General features: G+C 39.5%; 3 protein-coding genes and 47 non-coding genes across 50 annotated transcripts; 7 read left to right on the top strand and 43 right to left on the bottom strand.

Annotated features, from left to right (window-relative positions):
* The first annotated feature begins 484 nt into the window (after positions 1-484).
* Positions 485-1081, top strand: LOC6547573 (general odorant-binding protein 56d). The gene is made up of 2 exons (XM_001974814.3): positions 485-584; positions 644-1081. Exons 1-2 carry the CDS (start codon positions 528-530, stop codon positions 983-985), a joined length of 399 nt encoding a protein of 132 aa, XP_001974850.1. The 5' UTR covers positions 485-527; the 3' UTR covers positions 986-1081.
* Positions 1082-1909: 828 nt separating this feature from the next.
* LOC6547574 lies at positions 1910-2556 on the top strand. Its single transcript, XM_001974815.2, has 2 exons — positions 1910-1985; positions 2040-2556. Exons 1-2 carry the CDS (start codon positions 1926-1928, stop codon positions 2355-2357), a joined length of 378 nt encoding a protein of 125 aa, XP_001974851.1. The 5' UTR covers positions 1910-1925; the 3' UTR covers positions 2358-2556.
* Positions 2557-2607: 51 nt separating this feature from the next.
* LOC6547702 (thioredoxin, mitochondrial) lies at positions 2608-3310 on the top strand. The gene is made up of 2 exons (XM_001974816.3): positions 2608-2901; positions 2959-3310. Exons 1-2 carry the CDS (start codon positions 2729-2731, stop codon positions 3221-3223), a joined length of 438 nt encoding a protein of 145 aa, XP_001974852.1. The 5' UTR covers positions 2608-2728; the 3' UTR covers positions 3224-3310.
* Positions 3311-4128: 818 nt separating this feature from the next.
* Trnai-aau lies at positions 4129-4202 on the top strand. The gene has a single exon. It is a non-coding gene; the product is annotated as a tRNA-Ile (tRNA).
* Positions 4203-6841: 2639 nt separating this feature from the next.
* Positions 6842-6913, bottom strand: Trnam-cau. The gene has a single exon. It is a non-coding gene; the product is annotated as a tRNA-Met (tRNA).
* Positions 6914-7384: 471 nt separating this feature from the next.
* On the top strand, positions 7385-7456 carry Trnam-cau. The gene has a single exon. It is a non-coding gene; the product is annotated as a tRNA-Met (tRNA).
* Positions 7457-7627: 171 nt separating this feature from the next.
* Positions 7628-7699, bottom strand: Trnae-uuc. The gene has a single exon. It is a non-coding gene; the product is annotated as a tRNA-Glu (tRNA).
* A 1237-nt stretch (positions 7700-8936) lies between these two features.
* On the bottom strand, positions 8937-9008 carry Trnae-uuc. Its single transcript has one exon. It is a non-coding gene; the product is annotated as a tRNA-Glu (tRNA).
* A 581-nt stretch (positions 9009-9589) lies between these two features.
* Trnae-uuc lies at positions 9590-9661 on the bottom strand. Its single transcript has one exon. It is a non-coding gene; the product is annotated as a tRNA-Glu (tRNA).
* A 658-nt stretch (positions 9662-10319) lies between these two features.
* On the top strand, positions 10320-10391 carry Trnae-cuc. Its single transcript has one exon. It is a non-coding gene; the product is annotated as a tRNA-Glu (tRNA).
* A 372-nt stretch (positions 10392-10763) lies between these two features.
* Trnae-cuc lies at positions 10764-10835 on the top strand. The gene has a single exon. It is a non-coding gene; the product is annotated as a tRNA-Glu (tRNA).
* A 79-nt stretch (positions 10836-10914) lies between these two features.
* LOC113564401 lies at positions 10915-11033 on the bottom strand. The gene has a single exon (XR_003407996.1). It is a non-coding gene; the product is annotated as a 5S ribosomal RNA (ribosomal RNA).
* A 311-nt stretch (positions 11034-11344) lies between these two features.
* Positions 11345-11463, bottom strand: LOC113564400. Its single transcript, XR_003407995.1, has one exon. It is a non-coding gene; the product is annotated as a 5S ribosomal RNA (ribosomal RNA).
* Positions 11464-11781: 318 nt separating this feature from the next.
* LOC113564362 lies at positions 11782-11899 on the bottom strand. The gene has a single exon (XR_003407957.1). It is a non-coding gene; the product is annotated as a 5S ribosomal RNA (ribosomal RNA).
* Positions 11900-12218: 319 nt separating this feature from the next.
* On the bottom strand, positions 12219-12337 carry LOC113564399. The gene has a single exon (XR_003407994.1). It is a non-coding gene; the product is annotated as a 5S ribosomal RNA (ribosomal RNA).
* A 318-nt stretch (positions 12338-12655) lies between these two features.
* LOC113564398 lies at positions 12656-12774 on the bottom strand. Its single transcript, XR_003407993.1, has one exon. It is a non-coding gene; the product is annotated as a 5S ribosomal RNA (ribosomal RNA).
* Positions 12775-13093: 319 nt separating this feature from the next.
* On the bottom strand, positions 13094-13212 carry LOC113564396. The gene has a single exon (XR_003407991.1). It is a non-coding gene; the product is annotated as a 5S ribosomal RNA (ribosomal RNA).
* A 318-nt stretch (positions 13213-13530) lies between these two features.
* LOC113564395 lies at positions 13531-13649 on the bottom strand. Its single transcript, XR_003407990.1, has one exon. It is a non-coding gene; the product is annotated as a 5S ribosomal RNA (ribosomal RNA).
* Positions 13650-13968: 319 nt separating this feature from the next.
* LOC113564394 lies at positions 13969-14087 on the bottom strand. The gene has a single exon (XR_003407989.1). It is a non-coding gene; the product is annotated as a 5S ribosomal RNA (ribosomal RNA).
* Positions 14088-14406: 319 nt separating this feature from the next.
* Positions 14407-14525, bottom strand: LOC113564393. Its single transcript, XR_003407988.1, has one exon. It is a non-coding gene; the product is annotated as a 5S ribosomal RNA (ribosomal RNA).
* A 319-nt stretch (positions 14526-14844) lies between these two features.
* LOC6547508 lies at positions 14845-14963 on the bottom strand. Its single transcript, XR_046667.1, has one exon. It is a non-coding gene; the product is annotated as a 5S ribosomal RNA (ribosomal RNA).
* A 319-nt stretch (positions 14964-15282) lies between these two features.
* Positions 15283-15401, bottom strand: LOC113564392. Its single transcript, XR_003407987.1, has one exon. It is a non-coding gene; the product is annotated as a 5S ribosomal RNA (ribosomal RNA).
* Positions 15402-15720: 319 nt separating this feature from the next.
* LOC113564391 lies at positions 15721-15839 on the bottom strand. The gene has a single exon (XR_003407986.1). It is a non-coding gene; the product is annotated as a 5S ribosomal RNA (ribosomal RNA).
* Positions 15840-16158: 319 nt separating this feature from the next.
* On the bottom strand, positions 16159-16277 carry LOC113564390. Its single transcript, XR_003407985.1, has one exon. It is a non-coding gene; the product is annotated as a 5S ribosomal RNA (ribosomal RNA).
* Positions 16278-16595: 318 nt separating this feature from the next.
* LOC6547512 lies at positions 16596-16714 on the bottom strand. Its single transcript, XR_046671.1, has one exon. It is a non-coding gene; the product is annotated as a 5S ribosomal RNA (ribosomal RNA).
* Positions 16715-17033: 319 nt separating this feature from the next.
* On the bottom strand, positions 17034-17152 carry LOC113564389. The gene has a single exon (XR_003407984.1). It is a non-coding gene; the product is annotated as a 5S ribosomal RNA (ribosomal RNA).
* A 319-nt stretch (positions 17153-17471) lies between these two features.
* LOC113564388 lies at positions 17472-17590 on the bottom strand. Its single transcript, XR_003407983.1, has one exon. It is a non-coding gene; the product is annotated as a 5S ribosomal RNA (ribosomal RNA).
* Positions 17591-17909: 319 nt separating this feature from the next.
* On the bottom strand, positions 17910-18028 carry LOC113564387. Its single transcript, XR_003407982.1, has one exon. It is a non-coding gene; the product is annotated as a 5S ribosomal RNA (ribosomal RNA).
* Positions 18029-18346: 318 nt separating this feature from the next.
* On the bottom strand, positions 18347-18465 carry LOC113564386. The gene has a single exon (XR_003407981.1). It is a non-coding gene; the product is annotated as a 5S ribosomal RNA (ribosomal RNA).
* Positions 18466-18784: 319 nt separating this feature from the next.
* On the bottom strand, positions 18785-18903 carry LOC113564385. The gene has a single exon (XR_003407980.1). It is a non-coding gene; the product is annotated as a 5S ribosomal RNA (ribosomal RNA).
* A 318-nt stretch (positions 18904-19221) lies between these two features.
* LOC113564384 lies at positions 19222-19340 on the bottom strand. Its single transcript, XR_003407979.1, has one exon. It is a non-coding gene; the product is annotated as a 5S ribosomal RNA (ribosomal RNA).
* A 318-nt stretch (positions 19341-19658) lies between these two features.
* Positions 19659-19777, bottom strand: LOC113564383. The gene has a single exon (XR_003407978.1). It is a non-coding gene; the product is annotated as a 5S ribosomal RNA (ribosomal RNA).
* Positions 19778-20095: 318 nt separating this feature from the next.
* On the bottom strand, positions 20096-20214 carry LOC113564382. The gene has a single exon (XR_003407977.1). It is a non-coding gene; the product is annotated as a 5S ribosomal RNA (ribosomal RNA).
* A 319-nt stretch (positions 20215-20533) lies between these two features.
* On the bottom strand, positions 20534-20652 carry LOC113564381. The gene has a single exon (XR_003407976.1). It is a non-coding gene; the product is annotated as a 5S ribosomal RNA (ribosomal RNA).
* Positions 20653-20970: 318 nt separating this feature from the next.
* Positions 20971-21089, bottom strand: LOC113564380. Its single transcript, XR_003407975.1, has one exon. It is a non-coding gene; the product is annotated as a 5S ribosomal RNA (ribosomal RNA).
* Positions 21090-21408: 319 nt separating this feature from the next.
* LOC113564361 lies at positions 21409-21527 on the bottom strand. Its single transcript, XR_003407956.1, has one exon. It is a non-coding gene; the product is annotated as a 5S ribosomal RNA (ribosomal RNA).
* Positions 21528-21846: 319 nt separating this feature from the next.
* LOC113564379 lies at positions 21847-21965 on the bottom strand. The gene has a single exon (XR_003407974.1). It is a non-coding gene; the product is annotated as a 5S ribosomal RNA (ribosomal RNA).
* Positions 21966-22284: 319 nt separating this feature from the next.
* On the bottom strand, positions 22285-22403 carry LOC113564360. Its single transcript, XR_003407955.1, has one exon. It is a non-coding gene; the product is annotated as a 5S ribosomal RNA (ribosomal RNA).
* A 319-nt stretch (positions 22404-22722) lies between these two features.
* On the bottom strand, positions 22723-22841 carry LOC113564378. Its single transcript, XR_003407973.1, has one exon. It is a non-coding gene; the product is annotated as a 5S ribosomal RNA (ribosomal RNA).
* Positions 22842-23160: 319 nt separating this feature from the next.
* Positions 23161-23279, bottom strand: LOC113564377. The gene has a single exon (XR_003407972.1). It is a non-coding gene; the product is annotated as a 5S ribosomal RNA (ribosomal RNA).
* A 319-nt stretch (positions 23280-23598) lies between these two features.
* Positions 23599-23717, bottom strand: LOC113564376. The gene has a single exon (XR_003407971.1). It is a non-coding gene; the product is annotated as a 5S ribosomal RNA (ribosomal RNA).
* A 311-nt stretch (positions 23718-24028) lies between these two features.
* On the bottom strand, positions 24029-24147 carry LOC113564375. The gene has a single exon (XR_003407970.1). It is a non-coding gene; the product is annotated as a 5S ribosomal RNA (ribosomal RNA).
* A 319-nt stretch (positions 24148-24466) lies between these two features.
* LOC113564359 lies at positions 24467-24585 on the bottom strand. The gene has a single exon (XR_003407954.1). It is a non-coding gene; the product is annotated as a 5S ribosomal RNA (ribosomal RNA).
* A 319-nt stretch (positions 24586-24904) lies between these two features.
* LOC113564374 lies at positions 24905-25023 on the bottom strand. The gene has a single exon (XR_003407969.1). It is a non-coding gene; the product is annotated as a 5S ribosomal RNA (ribosomal RNA).
* A 319-nt stretch (positions 25024-25342) lies between these two features.
* LOC113564373 lies at positions 25343-25461 on the bottom strand. Its single transcript, XR_003407968.1, has one exon. It is a non-coding gene; the product is annotated as a 5S ribosomal RNA (ribosomal RNA).
* A 311-nt stretch (positions 25462-25772) lies between these two features.
* On the bottom strand, positions 25773-25891 carry LOC113564372. Its single transcript, XR_003407967.1, has one exon. It is a non-coding gene; the product is annotated as a 5S ribosomal RNA (ribosomal RNA).
* A 319-nt stretch (positions 25892-26210) lies between these two features.
* On the bottom strand, positions 26211-26329 carry LOC113564371. The gene has a single exon (XR_003407966.1). It is a non-coding gene; the product is annotated as a 5S ribosomal RNA (ribosomal RNA).
* A 319-nt stretch (positions 26330-26648) lies between these two features.
* On the bottom strand, positions 26649-26767 carry LOC113564370. The gene has a single exon (XR_003407965.1). It is a non-coding gene; the product is annotated as a 5S ribosomal RNA (ribosomal RNA).
* A 319-nt stretch (positions 26768-27086) lies between these two features.
* Positions 27087-27205, bottom strand: LOC113564369. Its single transcript, XR_003407964.1, has one exon. It is a non-coding gene; the product is annotated as a 5S ribosomal RNA (ribosomal RNA).
* Positions 27206-27524: 319 nt separating this feature from the next.
* LOC113564368 lies at positions 27525-27643 on the bottom strand. The gene has a single exon (XR_003407963.1). It is a non-coding gene; the product is annotated as a 5S ribosomal RNA (ribosomal RNA).
* Between the last annotated feature and the right edge of the window lie 201 nt (positions 27644-27844).

Here is a 27844-nt window from a genome sequence, read left to right as displayed (position 1 = left end):
ATTGAAAGCTAAGAAGATATACATATAAGCCTCCAGCCATGAGATGCTTCTATTGTTTACCCACTACTTGATACACCAAGTATACTCGTTTACTAACAAAAAACTATGGGAAATAAAGTGCAAGTCAGTATTCTATGTTAATGGTACGTTTTTTATGAGAATCAGATTGCCGGCTGCAGTTCGAACCCCACAGTTATGTAATCTTAACTAAGGACTTTCAACGGTTGCTAAACATTTGCAGATCCTGAACATCCCTTGCAACTAGCACAGTTTAAAAGAGACCATTTAAAAATAGAGTTTAAAGCCTGATCTAGCCGAAAGGAATGTAAAAAACTGACACCAAGAAATAAGCCGCAAGTCAGCATAGCTAATGTGTTTCTCAGCGGAGTTAAGTAAGTTGAAAGGGAAGCACTAACCAACTGCAGGGCCAAAGTCCATCATCTCAAACTGTATAAATGCTGACTTGTCGAGACGTTTAGCCAACAGTTTCGATTCTAAGAGATTCTAGACAGCTTACGATCAGCATCATGAAAGTATTCCTTGTGTTTGCCGCACTCGCAGCTCTGTCTGTGGCATCTGCCGTGGTAAGTCCTTTGTTGCAAATGCCAGGACACTTACACATACGCTTCCTTTTTGTCCACAGGGGCTAACTGATTCCCAAAAAGCTGAGGGTAAGCTGAGGGCCCAGGCTTGCGCCAAACAGGAGGGAATCACGAAGGAGCAAGCCCTTGCCCTGAGGTCTGGAAACTTTGCGGACTCCGATCCGAAGGTCAAGTGCTTCGCCAACTGTTTCCTGGAGCAGAGCGGCTTTTTGGCCAATGGGCAGCTAAAGCCTGATGTAGTTTTGGCCAAACTGGGTCCCATCGCCGGCGAAGCCAGGCTCAAGGAGGTGCAGGCCAAGTGTGACTCGATCAAGGGAACCGACAAGTGCGATACTGGCTACAAGCTGTACAAGTGCTACAGCGAAAACCGTGCCCAGATCTAATAACAAAATTGTGAACCGATCATTTTAAATTATCGAGTTAAATAAACTTATATTGAGCTGCCTGATATAAATAGGTGTGCAATCAATTTTGAGAAAGGCTTGAAATTGTTAATAGGCGTGCACATAGACATTCAGCAAAATCTATTTAAAGCATATCTTAACTGTTTGAATTTAAAAATCACAAAATGAACGGATGGCTTGCTTTAGTGTTTCTAGCTTGCATTCTTGCTCGCTCTTTGTCATTTTCCAATGTAAGTGAATGTATTTCAAACTACAAGCCTAACTACTTCTCGACATTGGCAGCCCCAACTGGAAAGGAAGGAAAGCAGATTTCTTTCTGATTGCGCAAGGCGGGAAAATGTGTCAGTAGATGGTATTTCGGAGTATTTACTAAAGAGGCATGATGTAGAGTACAAAACGATGTGTGCTTTAAGCTGTTACTTTAGAGTATCACCTGGGATACAATTTGCACTTCGTGAATTTAAAAAAGAATATGGAGAAGATTCCTGCAATTCGATCAAAGGGGGCGATAAATGCGAGAAGGGCTTCAAACAAATAGAGTGTTACCTTAACAAATATTTGTAATCCGTTGTTACTGCAAGATTAAACTATAGTTTCTTATCGAATACTTATTGAATATTCAGTCCGAAACCTAATTTTAAGAGTGAATATTAAGCACAACAAATGAAATACTTTAAATGGTATTGTGCCAGTCGCTTGTTTCAGCAGATCAAGATTAAATATCAAGTGGTTAACAATAGTACCTCGAAACTGAAACCGTTGATAATATGATTGGTAAGTCGCTTTGGGTCGTTTTTTCGAAGTGAGGATAATGTGTAGAGAAGCATGGCTAATGTGCCAGCTATAAAACCCAGGGAAAAAAGCGAAATTGTATTCATTATAAATTGTATAATTCATATAAATTGTATAAATTAGCAATATGAAAATATTCCTGTTGTTCATGGTCTTCTGTACCATCTGGTTCGAAACATTTTCTATGGTAAGTAAACAACATAATGTTCAAATTCCTTCCTTTAAATTGTTCACGTTTTAGAGACCTTATACAAAATTAAAAGTCTGCATGAAACAAAAACTAGGAAATGCATTTACAGAATATACCATATTTGATCCTAAAGATAGCTCACTTCAAAGCAAGTGCTTTTACCACTGCTTACTGGAACTGAAAGGTGTTATTGCAAATGACACGATCACTTCGGTCGAGCCGAGGAAACTACTTGTAAGGAAGTATGGCATTAATGACGTAGCAGAATTGAAAAAAGCAGAAGAAAAGTGCCACTCCATCAGGACTTCTGGACAATGTGAATTGGGGTACGAAATCGTTAAGTGCTACAAGTCCATTACCCAGCATTAAACAAAAAAAAAGAATAAATAACGCAATAATCTTCTGCCTCGAATATTAAGTACCTGTTATTCTGATGATAAATTACACATTTGACTTATTTGCCGTAAACATACATTTTGGAAAAAACATCACAAATCTACATTTTAGTTAGACAATATAAGTAAGTATAACTCAAATAAGATTCATATAAATAAAACACGAATTCTTTGATCAAGCAGCCTTTGAATTTATAGAACTGTATGACAAATAGGATTATACCTAAAAATTTTCAGTAGAAAAAAGGCTCGAGTCGTCAGCACACTGTAGTTCCAACAATTTTCGGATCAAAATTATATTGAAATATATCCAGGCCAAAATTTAAGTTACCCGTAAGCTTTATTATGTCCAGCTATAGAAGATTATTCCGCGCAAAGCGCCTAATAAACTTGATGAAGGCAAACCGGGGAATGACCAGTACTGGCAAACAGCCAATTTTCGATGTGGAGACGAGAAAGGACTTCGAGCAACGTGTGATCAACAGCGATCGGCCGGTGGTTGTGGACTTTCATGCCAGGTGAGCTTACACTTCAGTTAAATGGAACTATGTGAAACCATACTTCCACCCGATCAGCTGGTGCTGTCCTTGTAAGGCCCTGGCTCCTCGACTGGAGAACGTTGTATCCGAGCAGGAAGGTCGAGTGAGATTGGCCCGGGTCGATATTGATGAGCACGGGGAACTGGCCATGGACTACAATGTGGGTTCCGTTCCCTCGCTGGTGGTCATCAGCAACGGCAAGGTGGTAAATCGAATGGTTGGCCTCCAGACCAGCGAATACCTACGCAAGTGGCTGCATAAGGCGGTGCCACACCCACCACCTGAGGATACGGAGCACTAGATCAGCATGTCACTAGGGAGTGATAACAGGTTCTTTTCTTTGTAGGCTCGCATTCAGTTTTATTAAATCACGTTCTCAGCAACACGTTTTTAATTAATTTTCGATTTAACAAGTTCTTTAGGTGTCTGCACTCAAAGAAAACCATGTTTCGAGGATTTAGCATTTTATATTTCGAATATAAAGAAAAGAAAATACCTCTTTGAAATTTCTGAAAGCAATTTCTATTTTGAAATAATACATTTTTTTAATAACCGGGTGCTCACTGTTTCGGCGAATTACGCGCAGTGTACTTCTGTTCAAATAGCTTCTGCTCTGGGCGCCCAGTGGCGGCAATTCAAAATGCAAACAAAGTCTCGTCTCGTGTTCAAACAATTTGCGGATCGGTGATGGGAGGAGAAGCGTACTGGCAGGAACAAATACGAAACGTATATCAATTGTTTGTATATTTGTTTGCCAAAAACAACAAGCTTACTCGCTCTTCGTGTGCCTGTGTACTTTTGTCGTGTATATCCCAGCTGTCTAGGCGATGCGAATGCATGGGGGAATGTCTCTAATTGATTTTGGTAATGTTGCTTTTTAATGAAGTGTCACAAATGTGCTGCTTGCAATGATGCATGTGCTGTCGAGCAGCATTTAACTCCCCCAGGAGCCCAAAAGAAACACAATTAATGCCGTCTAATGTCGTTGGTAAATTAATTATAGCCGCGAAATAAACTGCCTACATGGGGAAAATGAGATACATACAATGCTATCGGCTTTAAAATTAAAACGTTTTTCTAGTATATAGTACAGCTTAAGAGTTATCAGTATATATAGATAACATAACACCCAAAAAAGCTGATCTTTAAACGTGGAAGACGAACCCCGGTCTGTAAATTCATAAGGAAAAGCGCTATCGTCACCAAGGCCCATTAGCTCAGTTGGTTAGAGCGTCGTGCTAATAACGCGAAGGTCGCGGGTTCGATCCCCTCATGGGCCATGATTTTTTTTTTTATGCTGTGTATACATAATATTTATTTCAGTCTCCAAACGAAATCATGTGCAATAATCAGAATCATTCAGTGCACGAGTTGTCTGTGTAGAGTCCGCAGTAAAGTTTGTTTGTGCCGGACTGTCGGACCCACAAAATAGATTTGCCGCAATGTAATTGAGTATTTGTATTCAATTAAGACTTATTTCAATATTTGCATAAATACAGCAGACAGCCAGCAGACTGGAGAGAGTCGAATCGAGTCGAGTGGTATGCAGTCCAGTTGAATCCTCGTGCGGATATAAATCCCTCATATGCTTGAGCATAATTTGGTGAAACGAAACTTGGACAAACACAGTCGAGATTCGGGGGGTTGGCGAAAGGATGCTCTTCAGCGTGGACAACACCAGGACATAAAATCTCCGGGATGTCGGCGAGGTGTGGGTGCATGTGTGCACACTGTCTGATTTTGACAGCCCGCATAAAGCGAGCAAAGGACCATGGTCCTCGCTGCCTAGGTAAACACTTGTAGAATGGGCCAGCTAAATGCATTACCCCTCTGGACACTTTCCCCCTTGGTTTTCGCAGTGCGTGGTAATGGCGACACAAACTGCAACAAATATTCATTTTTATTATGCAAACATTGCTTTAATTACATTATTTTTGCGTATACGCCCGGCAAACAAACTTTACCCACTTCACGTGTGTGGCGACCAGCTTTTCACTGCCCCTCATCGCCCTGATCAATCACTGGAAAATTGGATTTTCATATGTGCTGCACTCCCTCATTCATCCCCATCACTTTCGGACGGAGTTTATGCAATTTCCGTTGCCCACCGTTGCCTTGTGGCGGCAAAAATCAATCGGTGCCCCTCCCACAAACAGCAGTCGTCCGTCGTTTGACAAGCACAAACACAAACTTAATCAGTACCCATGGATTGGTCAATAATTTTTAAATACAAATCAAGTGTTAACTGGGGGCTTAATTGTGGGTTGGCCACCGATCGGGCAATAAAAAGCACGCCCACATTGTGCACCACCGTTTTTATTTGGGAAAATGTGAATTTGTTCAAAGCTGGCGTAAATAAAAAATGCAAGCTTTTTTTTTTTTGCTGGTTTTCGCTGAGCCTTAACAAATACTTTTTTAAGAAACGTAAAAAATACAGAATTCCTTTAAATTTAAAGTATAAATTTAGATATTTTCTATATCCAAAATATTTGACAATTTATTTTCAATGACGCCCCTTTAATTGCTTAGAAGCGGAACTCGGGGAAACCACAAATACCCCCAAAAACACTGACAACGTGGGATTTTAACACTCGCCAACTGACTGCGTTGAGCTCAATTCAGGCGGAACCCTTTTGCTGTCTCAATAGAAAGAAAGGGGACTCTACGTCCAGGCGGAAATGTGTCCAGTTCATTTTTTTTTCGCATTTGCTTTTACCGTCTATCGAATACGCCGGATGCCAGGCTGACGGAAATTCGATTTATTTTCATCAATATTCAATGTCATTGCAACATCTTCGTGGGGAAAACCAAAAGCGTACATCAAGCATGTCACCCAACGAAAACGACAGAGAACCAACAACCCGCAAGGAGAACAACCAAACCCCTTCAGTCCAATGGAAATGGACTTTGTGGCTTGAAACTTTTTGGGGGTTTTGCTATTAAAATTTGATATGCATGTTGGTTGTTGTCTCGTTGTCGCAGCTGCACGTGCAGCAGGCGCCGGACAAACCACTGGTAACCACCCACCATACCAAACCAACCAATGTCATTCCCAAATTTGCCACTCCCCACTCCGCACTACCCACTTTCCCAGGTGATACCGTCGCAGTGTAGCGCAGCATTTGGTCACTCGTCGTCCATGGGGGTTCTGCCAAACTTGACGCGCTCTGCCATTGCATATTTAAACAAATTTATTTGCAATTTAGTGTTTGCGGTTGGTTTCCATTGGCCCGCAAACCTCGCCCCACCAACTCTGGATGGTTTTGTGCAATTTCCTGGCGCGCTTTTAAGTGGCGCGAAAATTAATTAAAATTTTTGCCATTTATTGACAAATATGTCAATTTGATTGGCATACAGGGTTGGTAACTTCCAACGAGTCTGAGCGTTATTAGTAATTTCGTCGACATCGCTACTCTTTTTTTTTTCAATTTTCAAAAATATTTAAGCACCGGCAAATTTCACGGCCTCACGAGCTCCTGCCACGTAGCCATATCGCATCTCTTAGCTATGCAAACAGAAGCGGCAAAAACCAACAGAGTCGCGCACCCGGCGAGTGGTTATTAAAGCCGTATCTGTGCCACTGGGCAAAATGCATGGCTCACTGGGATGCAGAGCCTCAGCAGATGTGTGGGAGCGAGCTGCAGGTGCGCGATAAGAGAGGTGGCCACCACGGCACCAAGTAAACACATAATCCACGTGAGCTGGAGCCGTTGACACGCATTGAGGTATGAGCGAAAAGAAATTTCAGGAATCACGCTCTAAAATATTCGCCCCAATGCATTCGATATGGTATTAATGCAGATGCATAAAATGTTATACTTAACAGTCATTTCCCCACAGAGAAATCATGTAAAATACGTCTTCAAAGAATGTTTAAAAAAAGGAGAAATAAAAAATTCACCGCGCGGAATTTACAAATTAGCAGAGCAAGGTTTCGATCCTCGGACCTCTGGGTTATGGGCCCAGCACGCTTCCACTGCGCCACTCTGCTTGCAGAAAACGGAGCACAATGTTCATTATGAGTTAACGTGCAACGTTTAACCACAACCTCAGGAGAGCCTTTTTAGGATTGTGTTAAGTAATCTGAGTTTTACGCTTAAACTTGTTTCAGCTTTTCATTTAGTACTAAAATGAATTAATTTCAAATAATGATAATATTATTGTTGAATTGTTACTTCCATATATTTCTAATTTAAACATAAATTATATTTTCTTATTTTCATTTCATACATTTAGTATGAAGTATTTATAGTATTTATTAGTATTATTGTTACTTCCATATATTTCTAATTTAAACATAAATTATATTTTCTTATTTTCATTTCATACATTTAGTATGAAGTATTTATAGTATTTAGTAGTATTACTAATAAAATGAATTTCACAAGACGGTAACCATTGAAATCATCTCATCCATTCAACCCTGTTTACTCATATTCAACATAGCGTTTAGGGACTCGTAAGCAGAGTGGCGCAGTGGAAGCGTGCTGGGCCCATAACCCAGAGGTCCGAGGATCGAAACCTTGCTCTGCTAGGAAGTATTCGCAAGTGCGATTTATTTTTTTTTAATTTGTTAAAATAAGTTTAATCTTATTTGTTTGACTATATTCAAATCATTCATATGTGTAAAATGTAATATTGTCCATTTGGGTAATGGTGATAAGAGAGTTGTTTGTAAACAAAAAGAAAAAAAGGAAAGAAAAGATTCCCATACCGGGAATCGAACCCGGGCTTCCTGGGTGAAAGCCAGACGTCCTAGCCACTAGACCATATGGGATATTGCATCTGGTGCATTAAATGCATTTTTTTTAAATGCAAACAAATATATGTATTAGCTTTAAAATGCATTTCTTTGTTTATTAATTGTGAAATATTTAGTATATATAGCTATTTGTACTATGTGCAAAATGTTGTGAAAGCCATGCTACAGCTCACATTTCCAACTTATTTCTTTTAAAGCTCCAAATATACATATCCACACACCAAAAATAGATCAGGCCGCCCATTTGCAATTTCGCATTTTTGTTTACAACGCAAAGTGTTTGGTCCTTTGGCGTGTGCTTTTTAATTTAATTTTCGTAGGCCGCCATGCACTTCAAACCGCTGGCACAAGCTCGCACATGAATAACGGACTCGCAACTCCCACCGCCCACTTACCAAGTCAGCCGAACACCCACCCACCCACATGGCGCTTCGGCTTACAAAAGCACAGTCGAGAGCCCAAACCACGTGGCGCCCGCTTTCATGCGCTTCGTTTAGCAAAGTGGATGTTAAGTGTAATGCGATTTTTATGTAAATTTTCGGCGAAAAAAAATAGCCAAAAATGTTTGCTCACAGGCAGAGCCAACAGTTTGACGATTTTCGTTGCCACGGTCACGGCCAGCTTTTCAGCCAGACAAACAGCAACAAACGACTGGCCACAAACACATCCAGAACCCACTCAAACTCCTTTCCAAGCGAGCCGAGTCCTGAAAATAGACAGACAAGTGCCAATATAATACCCCGCACGGCGAATGCGAAATACAGTACCGAAAGGAAATCACGGTCTTTAAATGAAAATTGCTAGCCTTTTCTTTGGCACCCGTTGTAAAATACCTTCAAATTAATTTGTACAAAATGTTCATTAGTGGAAAGACCATCAGTTAAACCGACAACTCTAGGCAGGAGCAACCCCGTCAGAACCGTGGTACTAAATTATAATCACTCAGGAGTCATAATTCTGTAACATCAACTGGCCTTTTAGTATTTGGGTAGAACGTCAGTCTACCACTACTAATGACAATTGTTTCATGGCAAGCAGCGTCCTATACTCGTCCGCATAGCTAGAACAGCTTGGGAATTTTTTGGTAACCACATTACAAAACAAACAACTGATAATGTCACTATTACGCAAAATGCCTAAAGAGGGCGCCACAACTAAGCAACGAAAAATCCAATAGATGTCGCTAAAGACTAGAATGCTTTAGATGAACTATAAACTGATCATTGTCTTCTATGGTACATAAAAAAATTTATTCCCATACCGGGAATCGAACCCGGGCCTTCTGGGTGAAAGCCAGATATCCTAGCCACTAGACCATATGGGACATTAACAACTTGCTGCCAAAACGTAGTTTTGGTTTGCATCAATACCGGCCTGCATATATTCAGCTTTTAAGATAGGTATTTGCGTGTACCTTCGAAACATAATAAAAAATATAGCTAAAAGAATGGATTTTTTATGTATACTTAAATTCATCACAAAAAAACTGCAAACAAATTGCAAGTATCACTTATGATAATAAATATTTTATAATAAATACTTAAATAATAAATATGTATATTAGAAAAGGAGTGTCCTTCCATACCGGGAATCGAGCCAGGGCCTTCTGGGTGAAAGCCAGATTATGGCTGTTGCATCAATAAATATATGTATATGTATTCAGCTTTTAGGGACTGAAGTGTGTTCTTAGACTTTCGAAAAACATAATGACACATTAAAAGGGTTAAACGAATTACTGTGTCACGATTAATATGTAATTATATTTAATCGCATTAAAGAAGGAATGGATTTTCTATATATACTTAAATTCATCATAAAAACGGTAAAACAAAGTGCAAGTATCAGTTTTCATAATAAATATGTAAAATTAAAGAAATACATAATTATAATGCAAAAAAGATACCTTTCCCATACCGGGAATCGAACCCGGGCCTTCTGGGTGAAAGCCAGATATCCTAGCCACTAGACCATATGGGATACACCATCTTTTAGTCAAAACACCAATACAATACATCAATACCAAGATCTCTGTCTTCACTAAAAAATATGAAGCGCCTTCTGAAGAAATTTTGTTCCCAAAAAAATAAAGTTACGGCTAACGAAATATAAATAAAGCTAGCTTTGCATTTCCATACCGGGAAATGGACGCCGGGCCACCCGGGTGAGAGCCGGGTATCCTAACCACTAGAATATATGGGATACTTTTAAGCTGAGTCAAAGTACAAGTGTCCAGGCAAAAATAATGAATCACATGTAAGTATGGCTTCAGTAATTATTTTTCTGATGCAATACTCATGCATATGTTTATTGAGAGACTGAAAAAGTTTTTGATTCATTAGACTGAAATGATCTATTGAAATTAACATACATATTTGTATTTCGAACATTCTGAAACATTTCAACTTGACATTTAAAGTACCATGGTATGTTCCTTCCCTAAAAAAGATGTATCACTTAGTCCGAAATTACACCAATATTTGCTCGCTGATTGGTGACGACTTACTTATTTAATTATATCACACCCTTTGTTGTCATATTATACATATGTATATACAATAACCATGACAATCTGGTTTGTTTGTTGTCACTTTGGCGAGCTTCGCTAACAATGCATTTTGGGAACTCAAAGTCAACCTCCCATATTGTCTAGTGGTTAGGATACCCGGCTCTCACCCGGGAGGCCCGGGTTCAATTCCCGGTATGGGAAGCTTGGTTCAAGATTTATTAAATTTTTGAGCATATCCTTTTTTGGCATCACAATTTAACATGTTGCTTGATATTGACAATTAAAGAAAATAGAAAGTAAGTAGGTTTAGTATGTATCTCGAACCTATACCGTTTTTAGAATTATCATAGAAATATATTTAAAAAGATTAAAGTTCTAAAAAAATTATTTTTGAATTAATTATTTGTTGGACCTTTTTTTGCTTAATTATGTATTTATGATTAGTTATTTCATTAACAGTTTTATTGAAAATATATAATATAATACATTTTTTCCGTTTTCTACGGATTCACTAAACATATTTTTTGTCGTTGTTGGTATCTGAAATATGATTTTGTGTGATACCCATTCATATCCCATATTGTCTAGTGGTTAGGATACCCGGCTCTCACCCGGGAGGCCCGGGTTCAATTCCCGGTATGGGAAATGTTAAGAACATTTCAATTCTTTTTTACTTTGCAACAACAAATGTAAAAAGTTGGAACACGCAAAAAGTTGACGACGAGGCCAACAACACACGGTGTTCCCAAGCGGTCCCCCATCTAAGTACTAACCGCGCCCGACGCTGCTTAATTTCGGTGATCGGACGAGAACCGATGTATTCAGCGTGGTATGGTCGTTGGCGAAAGTCGTTGGGATAAACGGTGTCCTTATACTCCGATGTTCAGTTATACCCAGAAGCTGATGTAGACTGTTTGTGTAAATAATAATGGTATACCATTGGGTTTTACATTTCAATCGAATTGAGAATGGTAATAGAGATACATACATATAATAGATAAATAAGTGCAGGAAAATATTTTTAATAAGGCAAAGGCAAACGAAATTTGGATAAGTTCGAAATTTCATTTCGATTTGCAGCCAAAAATTGTAAAGTAATAACTTATCGAAACAAAATCGTAGAAGGCTAGAAGGCAGCAAAAAGTTGACGACGAGGCCAACAACACGCGGTGTTCCCAAGCGGTCCCCCATCTAAGTACTAACCGCGCCCGACGCTGCTTAATTTCGGTGATCGGACGAGAACCGATGTATTCAGCGTGGTATGGTCGTTGGCGAAAGTCGTTGGGATAAACGGTGTCCTTATACTCCGATGTTCAGTTATACCCAGAAGCTGATGTAGACTGTTTTTGTAAATAATAATGGTATACCATTGGGTTTTACATTTCAATCGAATTGAGAATGGTAATAGAGATACATACATATAATAGATAAATAAGTGCAGGAAAATATTTTAATAAGGCAAAGGCAAACGAAATTTGGATAAGTTCGAAATTTCATTTCGATTTGCAGCCAAAAATTGTAAAGTAATAACTTATCGAAACAAAATCGTAGAAGGCTAGAAGGCTAGAAGGCAGCAAAAAGTTGACGACGAGGCCAACAACACGCGGTGTTCCCAAGCGGTCCCCATCTAAGTACTAACCGCGCCCGACGCTGCTTAATTTCGGTGATCGGACGAGAACCGATGTATTCAGCGTGGTATGGTCGTTGGCGAAAGTCGTTGGGATAAACGGTGTCCTTATACTCCGATGTTCAGTTATACCCAGAAGCTGATGTAGACTGTTTTTGTAAATAATAATGGTATACCATTGGGTTTTACATTTCAATCGAATTGAGAATGGTAATAGAGATACATACATATAATAGATAAATAAGTGCAGGAAAATATTTTTAATAAGGCAAAGGCAAACGAAATTTGGATAAGTTCGAAATTTCATTTCGATTTGCAGCCAAAAATTGTAAAGTAATAACTTATCGAAACAAAATCGTAGAAGGCTAGAAGGCTAGAAGGCAGCAAAAAGTTGACGACGAGGCCAACAACACGCGGTGTTCCCAAGCGGTCCCCCATCTAAGTACTAACCGCGCCCGACGCTGCTTAATTTCGGTGATCGGACGAGAACCGATGTATTCAGCGTGGTATGGTCGTTGGCGAAAGTCGTTGGGATAAACGGTGTCCTTATACTCCGATGTTCAGTTATACCCAGAAGCTGATGTAGACTGTTTTTGTAAATAATAATGGTATACCATTGGGTTTTACATTTCAATCGAATTGAGAATGGTAATAGAGATACATACATATAATAGATAAATAAGTGCAGGAAAATATTTTAATAAGGCAAAGGCAAACGAAATTTGGATAAGTTCGAAATTTCATTTCGATTTGCAGCCAAAAATTGTAAAGTAATAACTTATCGAAACAAAATCGTAGAAGGCTAGAAGGCTAGAAGGCAGCAAAAAGTTGACGACGAGGCCAACAACACGCGGTGTTCCCAAGCGGTCCCCCATCTAAGTACTAACCGCGCCCGACGCTGCTTAATTTCGGTGATCGGACGAGAACCGATGTATTCAGCGTGGTATGGTCGTTGGCGAAAGTCGTTGGGATAAACGGTGTCCTTATACTCCGATGTTCAGTTATACCCAGAAGCTGATGTAGACTGTTTTTGTAAATAATAATGGTATACCATTGGGTTTTACATTTCAATCGAATTGAGAATGGTAATAGAGATACATACATATAATAGATAAATAAGTGCAGGAAAATATTTTAAATAAGGCAAAGGCAAACGAAATTTGGATAAGTTCGAAATTTCATTTCGATTTGCAGCCAAAAATTGTAAAGTAATAACTTATCGAAACAAAATCGTAGAAGGCTAGAAGGCTAGAAGGCAGCAAAAAGTTGACGACGAGGCCAACAACACGCGGTGTTCCCAAGCGGTCCCCCATCTAAGTACTAACCGCGCCCGACGCTGCTTAATTTCGGTGATCGGACGAGAACCGATGTATTCAGCGTGGTATGGTCGTTGGCGAAAGTCGTTGGGATAAACGGTGTCCTTATACTCCGATGTTCAGTTATACCCAGAAGCTGATGTAGACTGTTTTTGTAAATAATAATGGTATACCATTGGGTTTTACATTTCAATCGAATTGAGAATGGTAATAGAGATACATACATATAATAGATAAATAAGTGCAGGAAAATATTTTAATAAGGCAAAGGCAAACGAAATTTGGATAAGTTCGAAATTTCATTTCGATTTGCAGCCAAAAATTGTAAAGTAATAACTTATCGAAACAAAATCGTAGAAGGCTAGAAGGCTAGAAGGCAGCAAAAAGTTGACGACGAGGCCAACAACACGCGGTGTTCCCAAGCGGTCCCCCATCTAAGTACTAACCGCGCCCGACGCTGCTTAATTTCGGTGATCGGACGAGAACCGATGTATTCAGCGTGGTATGGTCGTTGGCGAAAGTCGTTGGGATAAACGGTGTCCTTATACTCCGATGTTCAGTTATACCCAGAAGCTGATGTAGACTGTTTTTGTAAATAATAATGGTATACCATTGGGTTTTACATTTCAATCGAATTGAGAATGGTAATAGAGATACATACATATAATAGATAAATAAGTGCAGGAAAATATTTTAAATAAGGCAAAGGCAAACGAAATTTGGATAAGTTCGAAATTTCATTTCGATTTGCAGCCAAAAATTGTAAAGTAATAACTTATCGAAACAAAATCGTAGAAGGCTAGAAGGCTAGAAGGCAGCAAAAAGTTGACGACGAGGCCAACAACACGCGGTGTTCCCAAGCGGTCCCCCATCTAAGTACTAACCGCGCCCGACGCTGCTTAATTTCGGTGATCGGACGAGAACCGATGTATTCAGCGTGGTATGGTCGTTGGCGAAAGTCGTTGGGATAAACGGTGTCCTTATACTCCGATGTTCAGTTATACCCAGAAGCTGATGTAGACTGTTTTTGTAAATAATAATGGTATACCATTGGGTTTTACATTTCAATCGAATTGAGAATGGTAATAGAGATACATACATATAATAGATAAATAAGTGCAGGAAAATATTTTAAATAAGGCAAAGGCAAACGAAATTTGGATAAGTTCGAAATTTCATTTCGATTTGCAGCCAAAAATTGTAAAGTAATAACTTATCGAAACAAAATCGTAGAAGGCTAGAAGGCTAGAAGGCAGCAAAAAGTTGACGACGAGGCCAACAACACGCGGTGTTCCCAAGCGGTCCCCCATCTAAGTACTAACCGCGCCCGACGCTGCTTAATTTCGGTGATCGGACGAGAACCGATGTATTCAGCGTGGTATGGTCGTTGGCGAAAGTCGTTGGGATAAACGGTGTCCTTATACTCCGATGTTCAGTTATACCCAGAAGCTGATGTAGACTGTTTTTGTAAATAATAATGGTATACCATTGGGTTTTACATTTCAATCGAATTGAGAATGGTAATAGAGATACATACATATAATAGATAAATAAGTGCAGGAAAATATTTTAAATAAGGCAAAGGCAAACGAAATTTGGATAAGTTCGAAATTTCATTTCGATTTGCAGCCAAAAATTGTAAAGTAATAACTTATCGAAACAAAATCGTAGAAGGCTAGAAGGCTAGAAGGCAGCAAAAAGTTGACGACGAGGCCAACAACACGCGGTGTTCCCAAGCGGTCCCCCATCTAAGTACTAACCGCGCCCGACGCTGCTTAATTTCGGTGATCGGACGAGAACCGATGTATTCAGCGTGGTATGGTCGTTGGCGAAAGTCGTTGGGATAAACGGTGTCCTTATACTCCGATGTTCAGTTATACCCAGAAGCTGATGTAGACTGTTTTTGTAAATAATAATGGTATACCATTGGGTTTTACATTTCAATCGAATTGAGAATGGTAATAGAGATACATACATATAATAGATAAATAAGTGCAGGAAAATATTTTAAATAAGGCAAAGGCAAACGAAATTTGGATAAGTTCGAAATTTCATTTCGATTTGCAGCCAAAAATTGTAAAGTAATAACTTATCGAAACAAAATCGTAGAAGGCTAGAAGGCTAGAAGGCAGCAAAAAGTTGACGACGAGGCCAACAACACGCGGTGTTCCCAAGCGGTCCCCCATCTAAGTACTAACCGCGCCCGACGCTGCTTAATTTCGGTGATCGGACGAGAACCGATGTATTCAGCGTGGTATGGTCGTTGGCGAAAGTCGTTGGGATAAACGGTGTCCTTATACTCCGATGTTCAGTTATACCCAGAAGCTGATGTAGACTGTTTTTGTAAATAATAATGGTATACCATTGGGTTTTACATTTCAATCGAATTGAGAATGGTAATAGAGATACATACATATAATAGATAAATAAGTGCAGGAAAATATTTTAAATAAGGCAAAGGCAAACGAAATTTGGATAAGTTCGAAATTTCATTTCGATTTGCAGCCAAAAATTGTAAAGTAATAACTTATCGAAACAAAATCGTAGAAGGCTAGAAGGCTAGAAGGCAGCAAAAAGTTGACGACGAGGCCAACAACACGCGGTGTTCCCAAGCGGTCCCCCATCTAAGTACTAACCGCGCCCGACGCTGCTTAATTTCGGTGATCGGACGAGAACCGATGTATTCAGCGTGGTATGGTCGTTGGCGAAAGTCGTTGGGATAAACGGTGTCCTTATACTCCGATGTTCAGTTATACCCAGAAGCTGATGTAGACTGTTTTTGTAAATAATAATGGTATACCATTGGGTTTTACATTTCAATCGAATTGAGAATGGTAATAGAGATACATACATATAATAGATAAATAAGTGCAGGAAAATATTTTTAATAAGGCAAAGGCAAACGAAATTTGGATAAGTTCGAAATTTCATTTCGATTTGCAGCCAAAAATTGTAAAGTAATAACTTATCGAAACAAAATCGTAGAAGGCTAGAAGGCTAGAAGGCAGCAAAAAGTTGACGACGAGGCCAACAACACGCGGTGTTCCCAAGCGGTCCCCCATCTAAGTACTAACCGCGCCCGACGCTGCTTAATTTCGGTGATCGGACGAGAACCGATGTATTCAGCGTGGTATGGTCGTTGGCGAAAGTCGTTGGGATAAACGGTGTCCTTATACTCCGATGTTCAGTTATACCCAGAAGCTGATGTAGACTGTTTTTGTAAATAATAATGGTATACCATTGGGTTTTACATTTCAATCGAATTGAGAATGGTAATAGAGATACATACATATAATAGATAAATAAGTGCAGGAAAATATTTTAATAAGGCAAAGGCAAACGAAATTTGGATAAGTTCGAAATTTCATTTCGATTTGCAGCCAAAAATTGTAAAGTAATAACTTATCGAAACAAAATCGTAGAAGGCTAGAAGGCTAGAAGGCAGCAAAAAGTTGACGACGAGGCCAACAACACGCGGTGTTCCCAAGCGGTCCCCCATCTAAGTACTAACCGCGCCCGACGCTGCTTAATTTCGGTGATCGGACGAGAACCGATGTATTCAGCGTGGTATGGTCGTTGGCGAAAGTCGTTGGGATAAACGGTGTCCTTATACTCCGATGTTCAGTTATACCCAGAAGCTGATGTAGACTGTTTTTGTAAATAATAATGGTATACCATTGGGTTTTACATTTCAATCGAATTGAGAATGGTAATAGAGATACATACATATAATAGATAAATAAGTGCAGGAAAATATTTTTAATAAGGCAAAGGCAAACGAAATTTGGATAAGTTCGAAATTTCATTTCGATTTGCAGCCAAAAATTGTAAAGTAATAACTTATCGAAACAAAATCGTAGAAGGCTAGAAGGCTAGAAGGCAGCAAAAAGTTGACGACGAGGCCAACAACACGCGGTGTTCCCAAGCGGTCCCCCATCTAAGTACTAACCGCGCCCGACGCTGCTTAATTTCGGTGATCGGACGAGAACCGATGTATTCAGCGTGGTATGGTCGTTGGCGAAAGTCGTTGGGATAAACGGTGTCCTTATACTCCGATGTTCAGTTATACCCAGAAGCTGATGTAGACTGTTTTTGTAAATAATAATGGTATACCATTGGGTTTTACATTTCAATCGAATTGAGAATGGTAATAGAGATACATACATATAATAGATAAATAAGTGCAGGAAAATATTTTAAATAAGGCAAAGGCAAACGAAATTTGGATAAGTTCGAAATTTCATTTCGATTTGCAGCCAAAAATTGTAAAGTAATAACTTATCGAAACAAAATCGTAGAAGGCTAGAAGGCTAGAAGGCAGCAAAAAGTTGACGACGAGGCCAACAACACGCGGTGTTCCCAAGCGGTCCCCCATCTAAGTACTAACCGCGCCCGACGCTGCTTAATTTCGGTGATCGGACGAGAACCGATGTATTCAGCGTGGTATGGTCGTTGGCGAAAGTCGTTGGGATAAACGGTGTCCTTATACTCCGATGTTCAGTTATACCCAGAAGCTGATGTAGACTGTTTTTGTAAATAATAATGGTATACCATTGGGTTTTACATTTCAATCGAATTGAGAATGGTAATAGAGATACATACATATAATAGATAAATAAGTGCAGGAAAATATTTTTAATAAGGCAAAGGCAAACGAAATTTGGATAAGTTCGAAATTTCATTTCGATTTGCAGCCAAAAATTGTAAAGTAATAACTTATCGAAACAAAATCGTAGAAGGCTAGAAGGCTAGAAGGCAGCAAAAAGTTGACGACGAGGCCAACAACACGCGGTGTTCCCAAGCGGTCCCCCATCTAAGTACTAACCGCGCCCGACGCTGCTTAATTTCGGTGATCGGACGAGAACCGATGTATTCAGCGTGGTATGGTCGTTGGCGAAAGTCGTTGGGATAAACGGTGTCCTTATACTCCGATGTTCAGTTATACCCAGAAGCTGATGTAGACTGTTTTTGTAAATAATAATGGTATACCATTGGGTTTTACATTTCAATCGAATTGAGAATGGTAATAGAGATACATACATATAATAGATAAATAAGTGCAGGAAAATATTTTAATAAGGCAAAGGCAAACGAAATTTGGATAAGTTCGAAATTTCATTTCGATTTGCAGCCAAAAATTGTAAAGTAATAACTTATCGAAACAAAATCGTAGAAGGCTAGAAGGCTAGAAGGCAGCAAAAAGTTGACGACGAGGCCAACAACACGCGGTGTTCCCAAGCGGTCCCCCATCTAAGTACTAACCGCGCCCGACGCTGCTTAATTTCGGTGATCGGACGAGAACCGATGTATTCAGCGTGGTATGGTCGTTGGCGAAAGTCGTTGGGATAAACGGTGTCCTTATACTCCGATGTTCAGTTATACCCAGAAGCTGATGTAGACTGTTTTTGTAAATAATAATGGTATACCATTGGGTTTTACATTTCAATCGAATTGAGAATGGTAATAGAGATACATACATATAATAGATAAATAAGTGCAGGAAAATATTTTAAATAAGGCAAAGGCAAACGAAATTTGGATAAGTTCGAAATTTCATTTCGATTTGCAGCCAAAAATTGTAAAGTAATAACTTATCGAAACAAAATCGTAGAAGGCTAGAAGGCTAGAAGGCAGCAAAAAGTTGACGACGAGGCCAACAACACGCGGTGTTCCCAAGCGGTCCCCCATCTAAGTACTAACCGCGCCCGACGCTGCTTAATTTCGGTGATCGGACGAGAACCGATGTATTCAGCGTGGTATGGTCGTTGGCGAAAGTCGTTGGGATAAACGGTGTCCTTATACTCCGATGTTCAGTTATACCCAGAAGCTGATGTAGACTGTTTTTGTAAATAATAATGGTATACCATTGGGTTTTACATTTCAATCGAATTGAGAATGGTAATAGAGATACATACATATAATAGATAAATAAGTGCAGGAAAATATTTTAATAAGGCAAAGGCAAACGAAATTTGGATAAGTTCGAAATTTCATTTCGATTTGCAGCCAAAAATTGTAAAGTAATAACTTATCGAAACAAAATCGTAGAAGGCTAGAAGGCTAGAAGGCAGCAAAAAGTTGACGACGAGGCCAACAACACGCGGTGTTCCCAAGCGGTCCCCCATCTAAGTACTAACCGCGCCCGACGCTGCTTAATTTCGGTGATCGGACGAGAACCGATGTATTCAGCGTGGTATGGTCGTTGGCGAAAGTCGTTGGGATAAACGGTGTCCTTATACTCCGATGTTCAGTTATACCCAGAAGCTGATGTAGACTGTTTTTGTAAATAATAATGGTATACCATTGGGTTTTACATTTCAATCGAATTGAGAATGGTAATAGAGATACATACATATAATAGATAAATAAGTGCAGGAAAATATTTTAATAAGGCAAAGGCAAACGAAATTTGGATAAGTTCGAAATTTCATTTCGATTTGCAGCCAAAAATTGTAAAGTAATAACTTATCGAAACAAAATCGTAGAAGGCTAGAAGGCTAGAAGGCAGCAAAAAGTTGACGACGAGGCCAACAACACGCGGTGTTCCCAAGCGGTCCCCCATCTAAGTACTAACCGCGCCCGACGCTGCTTAATTTCGGTGATCGGACGAGAACCGATGTATTCAGCGTGGTATGGTCGTTGGCGAAAGTCGTTGGGATAAACGGTGTCCTTATACTCCGATGTTCAGTTATACCCAGAAGCTGATGTAGACTGTTTTTGTAAATAATAATGGTATACCATTGGGTTTTACATTTCAATCGAATTGAGAATGGTAATAGAGATACATACATATAATAGATAAATAAGTGCAGGAAAATATTTTAATAAGGCAAAGGCAAACGAAATTTGGATAAGTTCGAAATTTCATTTCGATTTGCAGCCAAAAATTGTAAAGTAATAACTTATCGAAACAAAATCGTAGAAGGCTAGAAGGCTAGAAGGCAGCAAAAAGTTGACGACGAGGCCAACAACACGCGGTGTTCCCAAGCGGTCCCCCATCTAAGTACTAACCGCGCCCGACGCTGCTTAATTTCGGTGATCGGACGAGAACCGATGTATTCAGCGTGGTATGGTCGTTGGCGAAAGTCGTTGGGATAAACGGTGTCCTTATACTCCGATGTTCAGTTATACCCAGAAGCTGATGTAGACTGTTTTTGTAAATAATAATGGTATACCATTGGGTTTTACATTTCAATCGAATTGAGAATGGTAATAGAGATACATACATATAATAGATAAATAAGTGCAGGAAAATATTTTTAATAAGGCAAAGGCAAACGAAATTTGGATAAGTTCGAAATTTCATTTCGATTTGCAGCCAAAAATTGTAAAGTAATAACTTATCGAAACAAAATCGTAGAAGGCTAGAAGGCTAGAAGGCAGCAAAAAGTTGACGACGAGGCCAACAACACGCGGTGTTCCCAAGCGGTCCCCCATCTAAGTACTAACCGCGCCCGACGCTGCTTAATTTCGGTGATCGGACGAGAACCGATGTATTCAGCGTGGTATGGTCGTTGGCGAAAGTCGTTGGGATAAACGGTGTCCTTATACTCCGATGTTCAGTTATACCCAGAAGCTGATGTAGACTGTTTTTGTAAATAATAATGGTATACCATTGGGTTTTACATTTCAATCGAATTGAGAATGGTAATAGAGATACATACATATAATAGATAAATAAGTGCAGGAAAATATTTTAATAAGGCAAAGGCAAACGAAATTTGGATAAGTTCGAAATTTCATTTCGATTTGCAGCCAAAAATTGTAAAGTAATAACTTATCGAAACAAAATCGTAGAAGGCTAGAAGGCTAGAAGGCAGCAAAAAGTTGACGACGAGGCCAACAACACGCGGTGTTCCCAAGCGGTCCCCCATCTAAGTACTAACCGCGCCCGACGCTGCTTAATTTCGGTGATCGGACGAGAACCGATGTATTCAGCGTGGTATGGTCGTTGGCGAAAGTCGTTGGGATAAACGGTGTCCTTATACTCCGATGTTCAGTTATACCCAGAAGCTGATGTAGACTGTTTTTGTAAATAATAATGGTATACCATTGGGTTTTACATTTCAATCGAATTGAGAATGGTAATAGAGATACATACATATAATAGATAAATAAGTGCAGGAAAATATTTTAAATAAGGCAAAGGCAAACGAAATTTGGATAAGTTCGAAATTTCATTTCGATTTGCAGCCAAAAATTGTAAAGTAATAACTTATCGAAACAAAATCGTAGAAGGCTAGAAGGCTAGAAGGCAGCAAAAAGTTGACGACGAGGCCAACAACACGCGGTGTTCCCAAGCGGTCCCTCATCTAAGTACTAACCGCGCCCGACGCTGCTTAATTTCGGTGATCGGACGAGAACCGATGTATTCAGCGTGGTATGGTCGTTGGCGAAAGTCGTTGGGATAAACGGTGTCCTTATACTCCGATGTTCAGTTATACCCAGAAGCTGATGTAGACTGTTTTTGTAAATAATAATGGTATACCATTGGGTTTTACATTTCAATCGAATTGAGAATGGTAATAGAGATACATACATATAATAGATAAATAAGTGCAGGAAAATATTTTAAATAAGGCAAAGGCAAACGAAATTTGGATAAGTTCGAAATTTCATTTCGATTTGCAGCCAAAAATTGTAAAGTAATAACTTATCGAAACAAAATCGTAGAAGGCTAGAAGGCTAGAAGGCAGCAAAAAGTTGACGACGAGGCCAACAACACGCGGTGTTCCCAAGCGGTCCCCCATCTAAGTACTAACCGCGCCCGACGCTGCTTAATTTCGGTGATCGGACGAGAACCGATGTATTCAGCGTGGTATGGTCGTTGGCGAAAGTCGTTGGGATAAACGGTGTCCTTATACTCCGATGTTCAGTTATACCCAGAAGCTGATGTAGACTGTTTTTGTAAATAATAATGGTATACCATTGGGTTTTACATTTCAATCGAATTGAGAATGGTAATAGAGATACATACATATAATAGATAAATAAGTGCAGGAAAATATTTTTAATAAGGCAAAGGCAAACGAAATTTGGATAAGTTCGAAATTTCATTTCGATTTGCAGCCAAAAATTGTAAAGTAATAACTTATCGAAACAAAATCGTAGAAGGCTAGAAGGCTAGAAGGCAGCAAAAAGTTGACGACGAGGCCAACAACACGCGGTGTTCCCAAGCGGTCCCTCATCTAAGTACTAACCGCGCCCGACGCTGCTTAATTTCGGTGATCGGACGAGAACCGATGTATTCAGCGTGGTATGGTCGTTGGCGAAAGTCGTTGGGATAAACGGTGTCCTTATACTCCGATGTTCAGTTATACCCAGAAGCTGATGTAGACTGTTTTTGTAAATAATAATGGTATACCATTGGGTTTTACATTTCAATCGAATTGAGAATGGTAATAGAGATACATACATATAATAGATAAATAAGTGCAGGAAAATATTTTTAATAAGGCAAAGGCAAACGAAATTTGGATAAGTTCGAAATTTCATTTCGATTTGCAGCCAAAAATTGTAAAGTAATAACTTATCGAAACAAAATCGTAGAAGGCTAGAAGGCTAGAAGGCAGCAAAAAGTTGACGACGAGGCCAACAACACGCGGTGTTCCCAAGCGGTCCCCCATCTAAGTACTAACCGCGCCCGACGCTGCTTAATTTCGGTGATCGGACGAGAACCGATGTATTCAGCGTGGTATGGTCGTTGGCGAAAGTCGTTGGGATAAACGGTGTCCTTATACTCCGATGTTCAGTTATACCCAGAAGCTAATGTAGACTGTTTTTGTAAATAATAATGGTATACCATTGGGTTTTACATTTCAATCGAATTGAGAATGGTAATAGAGATACATACATATAATAGATAAATAAGTGCAGGAAAATATTTTTAATAAGGCAAAGGCAAACGAAATTTGGATAAGTTCGAAATTTCATTTCGATTTGCAGCCAAAAATTGTAAAGTAATAACTTATCGAAACAAAATCGTAGAAGGCTAGAAGGCTAGAAGGCAGCAAAAAGTTGACGACGAGGCCAACAACACGCGGTGTTCCCAAGCGGTCCCCCATCTAAGTACTAACCGCGCCCGACGCTGCTTAATTTCGGTGATCGGACGAGAACCGATGTATTCAGCGTGGTATGGTCGTTGGCGAAAGTCGTTGGGATAAACGGTGTCCTTATACTCCGATGTTCAGTTATACCCAGAAGCTAATGTAGACTGTTTTTGTAAATAATAATGGTATACCATTGGGTTTTACATTTCAATCGAATTGAGAATGGTAATAGAGATACATACATATAATAGATAAATAAGTGCAGGAAAATATTTTTAATAAGGCAAAGGCAAACGAAATTTGGATAAGTTCGAAATTTCATTTCGATTTGCAGCCAAAAATTGTAAAGTAATAACTTATCGAAACAAAATCGTAGAAGGCTAGAAGGCTAGAAGGCAGCAAAAAGTTGACGACGAGGCCAACAACACGCGGTGTTCCCAAGCGGTCCCCCATCTAAGTACTAACCGCGCCCGACGCTGCTTAATTTCGGTGATCGGACGAGAACCGATGTATTCAGCGTGGTATGGTCGTTGGCGAAAGTCGTTGGGATAAACGGTGTCCTTATACTCCGATGTTCAGTTATACCCAGAAGCTGATGTAGACTGTTTTTGTAAATAATAATGGTATACCATTGGGTTTTACATTTCAATCGAATTGAGAATGGTAATAGAGATACATACATATAATAGATAAATAAGTGCAGGAAAATATTTTAAATAAGGCAAAGGCAAACGAAATTTGGATAAGTTCGAAATTTCATTTCGATTTGCAGCCAAAAATTGTAAAGTAATAACTTATCGAAACAAAATCGTAGAAGGCTAGAAGGCAGCAAAAAGTTGACGACGAGGCCAACAACACGCGGTGTTCCCAAGCGGTCCCCCATCTAAGTACTAACCGCGCCCGACGCTGCTTAATTTCGGTGATCGGACGAGAACCGATGTATTCAGCGTGGTATGGTCGTTGGCGAAAGTCGTTGGGATAAACGGTGTCCTTATACTCCGATGTTCAGTTATACCCAGAAGCTGATGTAGACTGTTTTTGTAAATAATAATGGTATACCATTGGGTTTTACATTTCAATCGAATTGAGAATGGTAATAGAGATACATACATATAATAGATAAATAAGTGCAGGAAAATATTTTTAATAAGGCAAAGGCAAACGAAATTTGGATAAGTTCGAAATTTCATTTCGATTTGCAGCCAAAAATTGTAAAGTAATAACTTATCGAAACAAAATCGTAGAAGGCTAGAAGGCTAGAAGGCAGCAAAAAGTTGACGACGAGGCCAACAACACGCGGTGTTCCCAAGCGGTCCCTCATCTAAGTACTAACCGCGCCCGACGCTGCTTAATTTCGGTGATCGGACGAGAACCGATGTATTCAGCGTGGTATGGTCGTTGGCGAAAGTCGTTGGGATAAACGGTGTCCTTATACTCCGATGTTCAGTTATACCCAGAAGCTGATGTAGACTGTTTTTGTAAATAATAATGGTATACCATTGGGTTTAACATTTCAATCGAATTGAGAATGGTAATAGAGATACATACATATAATAGATAAATAAGTGCAGGAAAATATTTTTAATAAGGCAAAGGCAAACGAAATTTGGATAAGTTCGAAATTTCATTTCGATTTGCAGCCAAAAATTGTAAAGTAATAACTTATCGAAACAAAATCGTAGAAGGCTAGAAGGCTAGAAGGCAGCAAAAAGTTGACGACGAGGCCAACAACACGCGGTGTTCCCAAGCGGTCCCCCATCTAAGTACTAACCGCGCCCGACGCTGCTTAATTTCGGTGATCGGACGAGAACCGATGTATTCAGCGTGGTATGGTCGTTGGCGAAAGTCGTTGGGATAAACGGTGTCCTTATACTCCGATGTTCAGTTATACCCAGAAGCTAATGTAGACTGTTTTTGTAAATAATAATGGTATACCATTGGGTTTTACATTTCAATCGAATTGAGAATGGTAATAGAGATACATACATATAATAGATAAATAAGTGCAGGAAAATATTTTTAATAAGGCAAAGGCAAACGAAATTTGGATAAGTTCGAAATTTCATTTCGATTTGCAGCCAAAAATTGTAAAGTAATAACTTATCGAAACAAAATCGTAGAAGGCTAGAAGGCTAGAAGGCAGCAAAAAGTTGACGACGAGGCCAACAACACGCGGTGTTCCCAAGCGGTCCCCCATCTAAGTACTAACCGCGCCCGACGCTGCTTAATTTCGGTGATCGGACGAGAACCGATGTATTCAGCGTGGTATGGTCGTTGGCGAAAGTCGTTGGGATAAACGGTGTCCTTATACTCCGATGTTCAGTTATACCCAGAAGCTAATGTAGACTGTTTTTGTAAATAATAATGGTATACCATTGGGTTTTACATTTCAATCGAATTGAGAATGGTAATAGAGATACATACATATAATAGATAAATAAGTGCAGGAAAATATTTTTAATAAGGCAAAGGCAAACGAAATTTGGATAAGTTCGAAATTTCATTTCGATTTGCAGCCAAAAATTGTAAAGTAATAACTTATCGAAACAAAATCGTAGAAGGCTAGAAGGCAGCAAAAAGTTGACGACGAGGCCAACAACACGCGGTGTTCCCAAGCGGTCCCCCATCTAAGTACTAACCGCGCCCGACGCTGCTTAATTTCGGTGATCGGACGAGAACCGATGTATTCAGCGTGGTATGGTCGTTGGCGAAAGTCGTTGGGATAAACGGTGTCCTTATACTCCGATGTTCAGTTATACCCAGAAGCTGATGTAGACTGTTTTTGTAAATAATAATGGTATACCATTGGGTTTTACATTTCAATCGAATTGAGAATGGTAATAGAGATACATACATATAATAGATAAATAAGTGCAGGAAAATATTTTAAATAAGGCAAAGGCAAACGAAATTTGGATAAGTTCGAAATTTCATTTCGATTTGCAGCCAAAAATTGTAAAGTAATAACTTATCGAAACAAAATCGTAGAAGGCTAGAAGGCTAGAAGGCAGCAAAAAGTTGACGACGAGGCCAACAACACGCGGTGTTCCCAAGCGGTCCCCCATCTAAGTACTAACCGCGCCCGACGCTGCTTAATTTCGGTGATCGGACGAGAACCGATGTATTCAGCGTGGTATGGTCGTTGGCGAAAGTCGTTGGGATAAACGGTGTCCTTATACTCCGATGTTCAGTTATACCCAGAAGCTGATGTAGACTGTTTTTGTAAATAATAATGGTATACCATTGGGTTTTACATTTCAATCGAATTGAGAATGGTAATAGAGATACATACATATAATAGATAAATAAGTGCAGGAAAATATTTTAAATAAGGCAAAGGCAAACGAAATTTGGATAAGTTCGAAATTTCATTTCGATTTGCAGCCAAAAATTGTAAAGTAATAACTTATCGAAACAAAATCGTAGAAGGCTAGAAGGCTAGAAGGCAGCAAAAAGTTGACGACGAGGCCAACAACACGCGGTGTTCCCAAGCGGTCCCCCATCTAAGTACTAACCGCGCCCGACGCTGCTTAATTTCGGTGATCGGACGAGAACCGATGTATTCAGCGTGGTATGGTCGTTGGCGAAAGTCGTTGGGATAAACGGTGTCCTTATACTCCGATGTTCAGTTATACCCAGAAGCTGATGTAGACTGTTTTTGTAAATAATAATGGTATACCATTGGGTTTTACATTTCAATCGAATTGAGAATGGTAATAGAGATACATACATATAATAGATAAATAAGTGCAGGAAAATATTTTAAATAAGGCAAAGGCAAACGAAATTTGGATAAGTTCGAAATTTCATTTCGATTTGCAGCCAAAAATTGTAAAGTAATAACTTATCGAAACAAAATCGTAGAAGGCTAGAAGGCTAGAAGGCAGCAAAAAGTTGACGACGAGGCCAACAACACGCGGTGTTCCCAAGCGGTCCCCCATCTAAGTACTAACCGCGCCCGACGCTGCTTAATTTCGGTGATCGGACGAGAACCGATGTATTCAGCGTGGTATGGTCGTTGGCGAAAGTCGTTGGGATAAACGGTGTCCTTATACTCCGATGTTCAGTTATACCCAGAAGCTGATGTAGACTGTTTTTGTAAATAATAATGGTATACCATTGGGTTTTACATTTCAATCGAATTGAGAATGGTAATAGAGATACATACATATAATAGATAAATAAGTGCAGGAAAATATTTTAAATAAGGCAAAGGCAAACGAAATTTGGATAAGTTCGAAATTTCATTTCGATTTGCAGCCAAAAATTGTAAAGTAATAACTTATCGAAACAAAATCGTAGAAGGCTAGAAGGCTAGAAGGCAGCAAAAAGTTGACGACGAGGCCAACAACACGCGGTGTTCCCAAGCGGTCCCCCATCTAAGTACTAACCGCGCCCGACGCTGCTTAATTTCGGTGATCGGACGAGAACCGATGTATTCAGCGTGGTATGGTCGTTGGCGAAAGTCGTTGGGATAAACGGTGTCCTTATACTCCGATGTTCAGTTATACCCAGAAGCTGATGTAGACTGTTTTTGTAAATAATAATGGTATACCATTGGGTTTTACATTTCAATCGAATTGAGAATGGTAATAGAGATACATACATATAATAGATAAATAAGTGCAGGAAAATATTTTAAATAAGGCAAAGGCAAACGAA

This window comes from Drosophila erecta, unplaced genomic scaffold (assembly GCF_003286155.1).
Source record: "Drosophila erecta strain 14021-0224.00,06,07 unplaced genomic scaffold, DereRS2 tig00000092-arrow-pilon, whole genome shotgun sequence".
Classification (NCBI taxonomy): Eukaryota; Metazoa; Arthropoda; class Insecta; order Diptera; family Drosophilidae; genus Drosophila; species Drosophila erecta.
The sequence above is the reverse complement of the archived record's forward strand: the minus strand, read 5'-3'. Positions and strand labels throughout refer to the sequence as shown.